At 36.6% G+C, this 13,114-nt stretch overlaps 1 protein-coding gene across 1 annotated transcript in view; it reads left to right on the forward strand.

Annotated features, from left to right (window-relative positions):
* The first annotated feature begins 11,560 nt into the window (after positions 1 to 11,560).
* LOC149186354 (putative copper-transporting ATPase HMA5) overlaps positions 11,561 to 13,114 on the forward strand; it is a 92,381-nt gene continuing 90,827 nt past the window's right edge. The window contains exon 1 of the mRNA XM_089412604.1: positions 11,561 to 12,008. Within this exon, the coding sequence (XP_089268730.1) occupies positions 11,649 to 12,008 (360 nt within the window). The 5' untranslated portion in view covers positions 11,561 to 11,648. The remainder of the gene's footprint in view (positions 12,009 to 13,114) is intronic.

Below are 13,114 nucleotides of genomic sequence, written 5' to 3' on the forward strand. Positions count from 1 at the left end.
CTGATTTAGTGATGTAATACCTTTACTGTCCAGATGTCTGAGAAGTCCAGGTGACAGAGCATAATCTTCATTGCATCCTACCCAAGGGTCTCTGCCAATCCTGATGAGTCTACCATCACCAACTTTCCAAGCTAAGCCTTGTTCGATCACGGAGAAAGCTTCCACCGTGGCCTTCCATATGGCAGAAGCATTTTTTATCTTCTTGTTTTGACTCCGAATCCAGTCTTCCAAGGGGATGGGGTCAATGTATTTCCTTTTTACCACTCTTGTCCATAAGTTTTCCATAGTTATTAGCCTCCATCCGGATTTAGCAGCTAAAGAGAGACTGAATTCTGGAAGTCTTTTAATGCCCCATCCTCCCCATTCTTTTGGTCTGGCCACTTTGTCCCAAGCCACCCAAGGCAGCACTGAGGATTCCTTTGTGCCAGCCCATAGAAATCTACTGCATATTTTCCTGATTTTCTCCAGCACTCCTTTGGGGATCCACGTCAGGGCAGCCCAGTATACCGGAATAGCTAGAAGAACTGATTTAATAAGAGTCAGCCTCCCAGCTCTGGATAACCACCTGAAGCTCCAATGTGATATTCTAGCTTCAATTTTGGCTATGAGCCAGTTCCAATCCTCTTTTTTGTAGCCAACAGGCTTTAACCAGAATCCCAAATATTTGAAAGGAGTATCCAGGGGCTGAATAGGGAATGGAAATAAATTAGCCAGACTGTTCCTTTCCCTTCTTTCAAAATCTGCCACACAAGCTTGGGACTTTCTTGAGTTAATCTGCATTCCAGTAGCTTTAAGGAAGAGATCAAAAATGCATTTTAATTCCTTTAGTTCATCAGGGGAGCCATTAGTGAAAATCAAAATATCATCAACAAAAAGGAGGTGTGTGATGAAGAGATTGATTGCTACCTCTATACCCTTTACCTTTTCCGTCCTTCTGGCTTTATGAATTAGTCTGCTTAGTCCTTCTGCCACAAGAAGGAACAGAAGGGGTGATAAAGGGCACCCTTGCCTTAATCCCCTCTGACTGTTGAAGAAAGAGGAGGCTGCACCGTTAACCAGAACTGCAAAACTGACATTTGTGATGCACCCCATGATCCAGCTAACAAAAGAATAGTTGAAGCCGAGATGTGTAAGCAACATCCGCAAATAGAGCCAACTGATCCGGTCATATGCTTTGGATAAATCAATTTTGAGCACAGCTCCCTTCTTTTTCTTCATCCTGATACTATGAATAACCTCCTGGGCAACCCCAATGGCTTCATGAATTTGTCTTCCATCCAGGAATCCAAATTGTTCCATCGATATGTTTCGAGATAGAATTGGAGCTAATCTGAGAGCAATAACCTTTGCAATAATCTTGTAGATGCAGTTACACAAGGATATTGGCCTGAAGTCTTCGAAGCTTTCCGGATCATCCTTCTTCGGAATAAGAGCTATAAAAGTTGAGTTGAAGGGTCTATAGACTGCTCCTTTCTGTCTCGACTCTTCAACTACTTCAGTTATTTCTGTTCCCAATTGATCAAAAAAATGGAGGAACAGCTCTATTGTCCAGCCATCTGGGCCTGGGCTCTTGTCCTTGCCCATGAGCTTCATAGCTGCTTCAACCTCCTCCTTTGAGACCGGGGAGGACAGAGCTTCTGTTTCATCTTCCTCAATGAACCTAGGAAAGCTTTGTGCCGTTTGGAGGACTTCTGCAATAGTTGCCTCCCCAGAATCTGAGAAAATATTTTGAAAATGTCTTTTCCCTAACCCAGAGAGCTCTGAGAAGGAATTGACCATCCTCCCTTCTTCGTTTTTAAGGCGCCATATAGTATTTGCAGCTTTCCTACCTTTAGCAAAGTTATGAAAAAACTTAGTATTCTCATCCCCCGATTTTATCCAGACTGCCCTACTTTTTATCCTCCATTCTTCTTCCTTATCCAGTAGGATTTTATTTTGTTGTTTCTCCAAATGGAGGATTCTGTCTTTGGATGACTGGGAGGAGTAACCATCAACCTCCATACTTTCCAACTGCTTCAGTTCCTCCCTAATATTTCCCAACTCCTCATTTTGCTTCAGCTTTCTTTCCTTTGCCCAGGAGATTGTGGCTTTCTTCAGATTTTTAAGATTCTCCATGAACAAAAAACTCCTATCCTCATCAGAGTTAGGAACAGGGTGGCTCCATGTATTATTAAACAGATTGCAGAAAGAGGGATCTTGAAGCCAAGCAGGATTGAACTTGAAAGGGGCGGGAGGCTTGGGAGGAGGGAGAAAAAGGTCTAGAAAAACAGGGAAATGGTCCGAGTTTCCTCTTTCCTCAACCCACTGTTTGATCATGGGAATTTTTGTTAACAGGGGCTCAGCTATCAGGAAACGGTCAAGTCTTTTAGCAATTCGATCCTCACCCATTCTTCGATTTCTCCAAGAAGGCTTTAATTTGATCGGAGAAGGATCAGTGAAATTGTTATCCGATATGAGGTTAAGGAAGAAATCTGAAAGAGGGTCTTCTCTGGCAGATGGCCCCCAAGCTTCAGCTCTGCCAATGGAGAAATTTAAGTCACCACCCAGAAGCAAGAAAGGGGTCTTCATCACCGATTTCATCATCAGATTGTCCCAAAAAGATTCCCTGCCCTGACAGGGCCCGTAGACATTTACCAAGGTAATAGGGAAAGAGAAATCTGGGGAAAGAACCTCCATTCCCAATACAGATTTCATAGCCCATTGGTTTATAATTTTAATCCGTCCTTCTTTAATTCCAATGGAAATGCCCCCCGAATGACCAGAAGAGTCAACAGCAGTAAAAATCCATCCTGGTAAAAGAGTTTTTAGCAAGGCCTCAACCTCTACGGCCTTACCCAAAGTTTCTTGCAGGAAGATTACATCTAGATTAGAATTGTTTATCCACTCTTTTAATGCCAGTTTTTTAGGTTTGCTGGCCAAACCTCTACAATTCCAGGATGTCAAGATCATTTTATAACATTCTCAGGGGGATGGGCTGCTCTAAGAACCCCCGGGATAGAGTATTGTTTGCCATCTGCAACGTCAAGCTTGGCTTTAATCTTTGCTTTGGACATATCCGACTTCCTACCTCGCTTATTTTTGAGGCAACTTTGTTCAGAGGTTTGTCCCAATCCACCTACAGTCCCAGGATCACTAAGTTTCCCTCCCAAAGATCTCAGGTTATAGGGACAGGGAGATCTGGCAACCGAAAGAGAGAGGGGGGGCCAATGGTCTTCACGATTAATATCCAGAGCTGGTAAAGCATCAGCAATAATGTCTATGGAAGGGGATATAGGATTATTTTCCACAGATTCATCAGCATTATTATCATGTACATTACCGGTTTGAAGCATTACGGAATTATGTTCCATGGTTTCATAAACATTATATTCATGTACATTACAGGTTTGAGATGTAACATGCGGGGAAACAGGAACATGCTCAGGCAAAAGATGTGTAGAAGGAAAGGTCCTTGACATACCCTTTTCTTCGTCTTCGCAATGAGCTTGTATTGCCGGGACTGTCTTGACATGCTCCTCCACGATCACCGAATCTTTGACAGGTTCCTCCACATGCACTGTCGAAAAGTTTGCAATTCCCTGATTTCCCTCTTGGTTCGGGACAGTTGCATCCACTGGGACTTTATCAGTTTCCTCTGCCTCCATATCCGCTACTCCGTGCATCTCCGGGATTTCGTTCTCCATGGATAGCTGATCAGGGTCTTGGACATTTCCTCTATTCGCTGAGGCCCGCCGAAAGTGTCGCCTCCTTCGCATCAGTGGGCAATCTTTAGCCAAATGCCCATACTCATGACAGAGATGGCATCGGAACGGAAGATATTCATAATCTAATATCTGCTCAAATACGTAATCTTTATACTGGAGATTAATTGTTTTTGCTAAGCCTTTGCTCGGATTAAGGGTGGCCAATATACGCACCATCGTTCGATCCTTTGTGTGCAAAAAGGTCATATCTGCCTCCAGATATATCCCCAACCTGTTACCAATGGTTTTAAACACTTCTTCAGTCCACAGGAAGGAAGGCAAACCCGGGACACGAATCCACACAGGAAACTCGTCGGCTCTCTCCTTGAAAGCATCAAACATGGGTGTCCATTTCTTTAGCAGAATGGGAATGTTCCCAATATGCCAATTGCGCTGGAAAACCCATTCTGCCGAGTCTTTATCTACAAAACAGAGCTTAAAGCAGCCCTTCCCTAGAACTTGAGCTTCAAACTGAAGCGGTCTATCCGTTACAAAACAGGATTCTCCCCACACTTGCAGAAATTCAGAGGAGTATTTCTTACCTCGGGCTCTTCCTACCAATGTGCATTCTGTGACAGCTAGGGATTCTTCAATAGATACCTCCATTCCAAGGACCAGATTGCCCTCTATCGCCTGAGATCCAATGGGTCTTTGAGACTTCCTCTTCGCCCCTTTGAATCCTAAATCTTCCACCTGGGTACCATAACCCTTACGGCTAACGTTCCTTTCTGTGTTTGTCTGCGGAAGGCCCCCACTGGATGTTATCTCCGGCTGAGGCGGATTTTGGTTTGCTAAGACTGCTTCCACGTTCCCAGAAGATGACAGTCCCTTAGCCGGTCCATCAGAAACTGCCCGCACCTCAACAGGTAGATCTCCGGGGCCTTGAGAAAACGGCCCTTCAAGGGTGTGGGATACCCTTGGCAGCGAAGCCCTAGTAATCGGGGGAAGCCCCTCAGGGGCCCTTAAAGGGCTGTTACTTGCAGCGAGCCCTAAGATTGGAAGATCTTCAAAACCCTTAGTCAGCTGAAAACGCGAAATGTCTTTTTTACCTTTTGGGTCCAAGGGTAATCCTTCTTCTGCTACTCCTCTAGGAATCGAAACGCCGTCACTCTGCTTGGAACCGTCTTCTATGCTTGAATGAAGTTTCGCATTTCCCGCCGCCTTGTCCACTAAAGGAAACAGAGGGGTATCATTCGGATTTATATCTCCAAGCCTCGACAGGTCGAAAGCCCCAAAATAATGCTCCACAGCCTGAGCGTTAGTCTCTTTCCCCCACATGGACAAAATGTCTTCTAATGCTGGGTCCAAATCGACTAAATCTGCGGGGTTAACCATGGTTATCAAGTAGCAGTTGCTGGTCAATGGCGAAAAACTTCTCGGTTCTTGTTGGGAGAAACGAAACAAATGCGGTTGTTCAAGCTGTAATAAAACAAAATGAAATGGTAACTCGGGAATATGTCAACAGGCCTAATCCGTCGCAGGGTATAACTTCCAGCTGCCAGTCAACAGTGAACCCGCGCCGGCAGCTGTTCTGCAGCCCTCTGACCTTGCAGACTAACCGTGGCCCTTGCGAGTTTCCAAGCAGCTTCCAGGTTTCGAAACCCTAGTCGCCTCCATGGTCGCCTGCTCCCTCTGTCGTTTCTCATTCTTTTTGCTCTCGTCTTTAATTACTGTTGTCTCTTATGTAATATTATTTAACAACGATTGAGTAATGTGAAAATAATCTTATTTAACAACGATTGAGTAATGTGAAAATAATCTTATTTAACAACTATTGAGTAATGTGAAAATAATCTTATTTAACAACGATTGAGTAATGTGAAAATTGAGACTTTTTTTCCACTTCTTTCATTCCCTAACATGGTATCAGAGCCCAGTCTGTATAAGACTCCTTGAAAAAAAACAGAAAACGCATGAGCTAACTGAACACACCCAAAAAAGATAATGAGTAGAGAAGGAAAGCAGCAGCTACTACATGTATTCGATTAGATTTTAGATTTTTTATTGTGTGAAGATTGTTGGAGCAGGAACCAACATGAAAAGTGAGGCGTTGAAGAGAAGTTGAATGTAGTGCATTGAAAAGTATGTGAACTTCAAAACCTGCTCCCACTCTAACGAAGAAAACGTCGACTCCTAACGACAGCAACAGTGTATCTCTTTCTACAGTATGAGGATTATTTGAGAGAGTCACCAATCAGCGGAATTTATAAAAAATAAATAAAAAATAAAAATAAAAAACACAGAGGAGATCATTGCATCCCTGCAGAGAAAAAGATGCGATGAAGAAGAGTAGCTTGATAAACTGGGAATTTTTCCAACTCAACATAGTACTCTGTTCCTACAAGTGTGACGGTAGCATTAAATTTAAAAAAGTTTCATTTCTTATGAAAACTTATAATATGTGCGGTTTAAAAATGGAATAAATTACTTCAGAAAATAATGGTCAAATTTCAATATTTTAAATGCTTTTGGGATTTTTGATGATATTGAATCTATTTCTATCATAAAAATAAGATTCAAGTATTCTTACTATTAAATGAGAGATTCTAATCCCTCAACAATTTACTTTGTCGGTACTTATAAGTTATAATATGCTCCCATGAGACATTTGTGAATTGCGTGAGTTCTTTATGAGTTAAAAAAAAGGAATATTTTTTTTAAAGGCTTATATAATATTTGAATGAGAAATGTGGTGGTATTATTTTTAAAAGGGTTATCTTAAAAAGAGTGGGGTCTTTTATGTGTTGTTGAAATTATACGAGGGTGTCTTAGAAATTAAGGGTTATGTTAAAAAGAGTGGGGTCTTTTATGTGTTGTTGAAATTTTATAAGGGTGTTGTCTAAATTCGTTTTTGGCTTCTCAAATTCCTTTTCAAAAAGGAAAAGTAATTTTGAATGGTAATGTTTATTATTAATTTTTTTGAATTTATTTGACGGGCATATTTGAATGGTAAAAGTGAATCTATTAGGTATTTTTGAGCCATCATTATTGCATGTCGTTATTGTGAGTCATAGTCATAATCATCATTGTCATAGTCAAAGTTGACATTAGAGAAGTCGTTATGTTTGCAGTTCGATTTGTTTCTTGACCCGCAGTTAATTAGCACTCAACAAATGGGAAAAGCCAAGCAGTTGAGAAGGTCAAAGCAACACATAGAGTTGTTTGAGATCTATTTGAAAGATTTGGAAGTGAAAAGGAAAAATAATGTCTTCGCATTGAAATGCATAAAAGAACGTGTAGATGACAACATTTTTCTGTTCATCACAGATGCAAAGACAACCAAGGAGGCCTGGGATACCATTGAGAGGAATTTTGGTGTAAGGGGGAGTATTCAAGTTGAAGATAAATGTGGATCTATAGCAGCAGATCTACAAAGAAATGAAGAGTTTGGTGAATCCCACTTGAAAATGGATAACAATGAAGACTGTGAAGAATTTGCAGAAGAATCAGAGAAAGAGCACACAGATGCTCCTAAATCCAACTATGCACTACCACAAGTACATGACGATTTGGTGAATCCAACAACAGTGCTTGCTTATGACAATGATGCTGCCATTGGAGCAGCCAATGCTATGGTGAATCTAACAATAAATATTGTTAATGTAAACTTTGATGAAGAATTGTTGGCTAATGATAAGTGGTTGCACATGATGCAACAAAAACATCGTATTGACATGTTTCTATTTGGTGAGAGAATGCCACTTTGGTTTGAAAACCAGATAAAAGAAAACCACTTTGAAGTAGTCTAGGTTCATAAAGAAGTGGAAGAAGGCAGAGAAAGAAGTGCAAGAAGAAAAAGATCTCATTGAAGAGTAAAAAGAACACAATCAATATGATTTTGTAACATAAAATTGAGTTGGAGTGTGCGGGAAACAGGATGATCATGAAGAAACAAAAATTTTGAAGAAGAATTAAAGTTCATGGAAGCATGTCTTACAACACCATGTTTTGATGAAGTTTGTATAGAAGTTGCATAAATGAATATTGAATACAACATGGATGATGAAAACATTAATGAAATGTTCATATGTTGGAGTCCTAAAGAGATAATTTTTTATTATAGACTTATGTTGCAGCAGAATATTGATGATGAAAAGAACACAATAGAAGATGACATGTGGCACTTGCATATAAGACGATTTTTGAAGAAGTCAAGGACATGGTTAGACAGTTTGGAACAATGGAAGGGTTGCCCCATCAAATGAAGAATTTGAAAGCAAAAGTTAAAGCAATTTAAAGAATACAAGATTTGGAAGATAAAAAAAAAAAAAAAAAAAAAAATCTTTTTGATGTCATATTTTTTAAATTGTAAGCCTAGCTGAAACTTAGACCAACACGCATCTTAATTTAAATTTATGTGGTTGTAATTAAGGGGGAGTGTTGGAGAAATTAATTCCAACCGCTTGCTAGGTGTCACATTCTATTTGAGTTTATTCTAGATTAGTTAAGTTTCGTTGAGAGTTTCCCTCCAGTGATTAATTGTTCTTGTCTCCTATTGAGTATGTGAATATTCAGATTTATGCTCCACTACTAACAAAAACTGTTTTTTCTTAGCTAATAACTAGTCTTCCTCACATATAAGGAAACAAGTTAAAGACCCAGTGGTAAAAGCCTACACCAATTCAAAGTGATCTAATTTTTCTTGAATAATAATAATAAGTCACCTTGCATTCACCACAACCAATAATAAACGTCCCACTCATAATTTAAAATTAATAAATTTTTACAATATTATTAAATAAATAATTAAAATTCAGCATGATCGCGTCATAGAAATGTTGATTTTTACAATTTATGTGATCTGCCCCATTTAAATATTAACAACATTAACTATAATATTAATATTATATGATATATTAACATCATTATATAATACCAATAATATTAAGAGAAACTTCATGATTTTAATATTAATATGATATAACCTTGATGGATACAACTAGAGAGTACAGATAGTTAAATAGACAGGTGCGGTGCAATCGCAAGCATTACATGCATGATGCAAGTTGTAGGAATTACGTAACGCAGGACGTATATTCGTTACCTGCAACATCCCAATTAGAAAGTCAGATTTTGCAATATAAATTGAGGCAGGTGAGCCGTCGCCTTAACAGGCTGCAGGTTCGTTGGATAGTAGTTTTGACAGATAATGTTGTTTTTTCTGAAATCTGATGGTATTTTACTTTTTTTTTAATTTAATTATTATATTTCTAGCCAGTAAAATCTTGTATTGAATTTTTTTATCAAAGTTATATTAATTTGAATTTATCAAAAACAACAAAATTTCTGACATTTAACTTTGCACAATAAAATTTAATATAATAATTATTATTTTTCTAGCCAGTAAAATATTGTATTGAATTTTTTATCAAAGTTATATTAATTTGAAAACAACAAAATTTTGACATTTAACTTTGCACAATGAAATTTAATATAATAATAATTATTTTTCTAGCCAGTAAAATATTGTATTGAATTTTTTATCAAAGTTATATTAATTTGAATTTATCAAAAACAACAAAATTTCTGACATTTAACTTTGCAGAATAAAATTTAATATAATAAACCAAAATACACAAGTCGTATTAAGGTCACAGCCAAGTCAAACACTAAATTGGTGTATGAAACCCCTTGTTTGTGGGACAATGGGCCTCCGCACAGCAATTTGACTACTAAGTCTAGTAAGGCATACATATTCTACCCCCTTTGGTTTTGAACCTGTGACCTCTTAAAAAGAAACACGTGCTCTTAACCATTAAGCCCACTCAAGCTGTATCAAGGACCACACAAACAATTCAATAAAATACGATAATTGATTTTATCATGTAAAAGCAAGTACAAATACATTGTTATTAACGACTTTTAAAGACAAAAGTTGGTATATATAATTGTTTTTATACCTCTATACCTAATTGTTTCATTGTTTCTTTGAGAAATGATGTATTGATTATAGGTTAACACATTGATCTCACTGGAGCCTAATTATACGAAGTGAAAATAATAGATGATCATTGATAAGTTCAATGTGTATGAGTTTTAAAGAATATAACATTGTTGATTTAAATATACAAATTTTAATCTTTCAAAAAAATTAATAAAACACATACGTACTAGTTCTTTTATATAATAGAAAAGATCCAAGTTACTTTTAAAATGAATATGATATTATTATTTATAGGATATTATTTTTGATATAGGAAATTTGTAATATAATTATTTTGATTAAATAATAAAATGTTTATTGTTAGATTTAAGATTTTTGTAATTCATAATGTAGATAGATGTTTTTTGGATAATCACATTATTAGAATTTAGTTTAAGTTTGGAATGAATTAAATATTAAATATTAAAATATAATATATCTATTTAAACTAGTGATTATGAATAAATAAACATTGTATTAATTTTAATAATTAATTAAAGTGTTAAAATATTATATATTTATTTAAAACTAGCTATTATACAATATTTGATTCCAGTTTTTTAAAAATTAATGAATAAAGTAAGTGAAATAATATATTAAAGTTTTTAAATCTATTTTGGAGTAAACATTTTATTTTAATATTTTAATAACTAATTAGATATTATCAATTTATAAAGTATTATTCAAGGGTAACTTAATCTAAATAAATAATATACATAAAATCAAGATATAAAACTCAAGTTATAGCTTAATAAATTGTTCCATAAATTAAAATATAAAAATGAAAAAAGAGTTACTTATTAATATTTTATATATAAAAAATTCTATACATATATTAAATATATTAACTGACTCTAAAAATAAAAATTAGAGAAAGACTCACATTTTATAAAAAATCAGAAAAATGAAGGTTAAGAGGGGAAACAAGATGGTAACTAATATCTAGAGGGTTACATAAAATGTATAATATAAAAAGAGAAAACAAGAAAAATGATTCATAAGTTAAAAAAACAATAGTACAAATAAAATAAAAACATAAGCTAGAAATAAAAATAATGAGGGAGAAGAAAGGGAGTTAGAATCAAAAAGTCAGAGTCGGAATCGGTGTTTTGTTTTCTCTTCATGCTCGGCTAGGGCTGATAAGCCAGACCAATTGTGTCTAATATCTACAACACGCTCATGAATTGGCAAAATATATATATATATATATATATATAGTTTTAGAAATTGTGTAATCAATGTTCATAAATATATATGTCAACATAAAATGAAACAATTTTTTAATAAGAAAATATCTTTTACAACTATATTTGCAAAAAAAAAACTGAATAATACCTATTTTTTTTAAAACCCAGAAAACAAGACATATGTTGATTTTAAATTTAATTATTTAAAATGTATTTTTTACTATTTAAATGAAATTGACAAGAAAGATGCCAAACGAGTTCGACTATATGCAACACTAAGCACTAAATTACGGCAAGAGGTAACGAGCTTGCTATTGGGCATTAAATGACTGGCTACATGCACCTTCTATAACTGTTTAACACACGCCCGCGGTGACTAGATAAATAAAAAATAATAACTTGTGTTAAACCGCTATCACGGATGCATGTAGCGAGGCATTTAATGCCATGCACGCGGTGACTAGATAAATAAAAAATAATAACGTGTATTAAACCGCTATCACAGATGCATGTAGCGAAGCATTTAATGCCCGTTGGCCAGCTTGTTAGCTATTGCCCTAAACTACACGCTATTGACTTTAAAATATGCTCTACCTAACCAAGCACAGAATCTGTACGTGCACAGCTTTAAAATATGGTCTCCACGCCCACCACATATATTTAAATTCGGAAAGGGAAGACGTTGACCTTCGAGCTCAAACCAAGCATTAAATCTGCACGGCCCTGTGTTCTGCTACCATGGTTCACCTAATCTGAGGCTTGAATTAGGTATTGTGTGGCAGTGAGAGACCGAGAATGGGGAGCATGGTCTTGGCATTATCTTCCCAGGAGGATCTGAAATGCATGGAAAATGGAGGGAAGCAAGAATTTATGGGTGTTGTATCAATGTCGAAGTATGTGTGGAAAAATGGAGGGAAGCAAGAACCCGTTGATGTTGTTGTTCCGCCTCTGCGATGTGTATCGATGCCGAGGTGTAATTCATCATCTCTGTGGCCGTCAGAGTACGAGAATGGTAAGGCAGAGTTGAAAGTGTGTAGCATGAGGCGCTCTGCATGCTCTGCCTCCATCGACAAGACCGTTAAACAGATGGAGGATGCACTCATCGATGATATTCCCAGCAGGGCACATGTCGTCCCTCATCCTTCCTTCCTCAATGTAAGCTTTCTTTCTCTGTTTTTTCATGCTTCTTGAATGTGCTGGCAGCTGTTCAATTCTTGAATTTATGTATTGAAAGCTGGACGGAATTTGTAATTAATGTATTGAAAGCTGTACGGAATTTGGAATTTAATTACAGATATAAAAACGTTAACAAATCTTTATTTTTCTTTATTTCCAGTGACATTTATTTTTTTTAAATTCAGTAACAGGAGTAGAGTCACAAATTTAATGCAACTTTGAGAGATTCATGGCTCTCACTTACACTTATTGCAGTACCGACATGGGTTCCTATCAGGGGTTCAATTTGACGGCCCCCTTACTTACTAGCGAATATTTTTATGAAAGGTTTATTTTTAAATTGCCACTTTCAAAATATATTAAGTAATAGTTACGTTTCGATTCATAATACATAATCGAAATTAAGTAATAGTTCTAGCGGTTGAAGCAGTGTGAGTGCCATGCCCATCGTCATCACCCAGGCAGGTTTTAAAATCACTACATTTGCACTATCCACTGATAAAAATCGATCTATTAATTAAATGGCTCTTCATGTGAGATATTTGGAGAGTGCTCAAGCATTACATATAATATACACTATCTATATTCAACAGCCTAGTACATATAGGCTTTCACACAATTAAGGTGGTTTCAACCACTCCCTAGATAGTAAGATCTTAGATCTAAGGTTAGAGTCTCAATTTTATCCTCCCCATAACAGTAATCTAAGTTTAGCTTTCTCCATTAATTCCAACACTTCCGCTTAATGGAGAAACAGTACTAAAAAAAAATAACATATACTAGCTGGTCTAGTCTCAGCTAGGCTTACAATTAAAACATGAAACAACTTGATAACAGAGGTTTTCATTTTTGCCTTCTTGCAGCAGAGCCCATGTTTGTTCATCTTGGGTCAAGGCTTCATTTACTTTCCTTGCCATGAGGTAGTGATGTACTTTCACCTCATTTCTTCCCCGTGAAGGAACCTTCTCAAGATTATGAGAGGTTAGATAGAGGAATTTTCTCTCTCACTATTTCTGATGTCAACCATCTGAAAGTCAGCGATGATGTCTTCATCATTCATTGATGTAACCTCTGCGCACACAGAA

Source organism: Pinus tabuliformis, chromosome 3_1 (genome assembly GCF_031772625.1).
Source record: "Pinus tabuliformis cultivar Carrire ecotype Pingquan chromosome 3_1, CPIR1, whole genome shotgun sequence".
In the NCBI taxonomy this organism is placed as follows: domain Eukaryota; kingdom Viridiplantae; phylum Streptophyta; class Pinopsida; order Pinales; family Pinaceae; genus Pinus; species Pinus tabuliformis.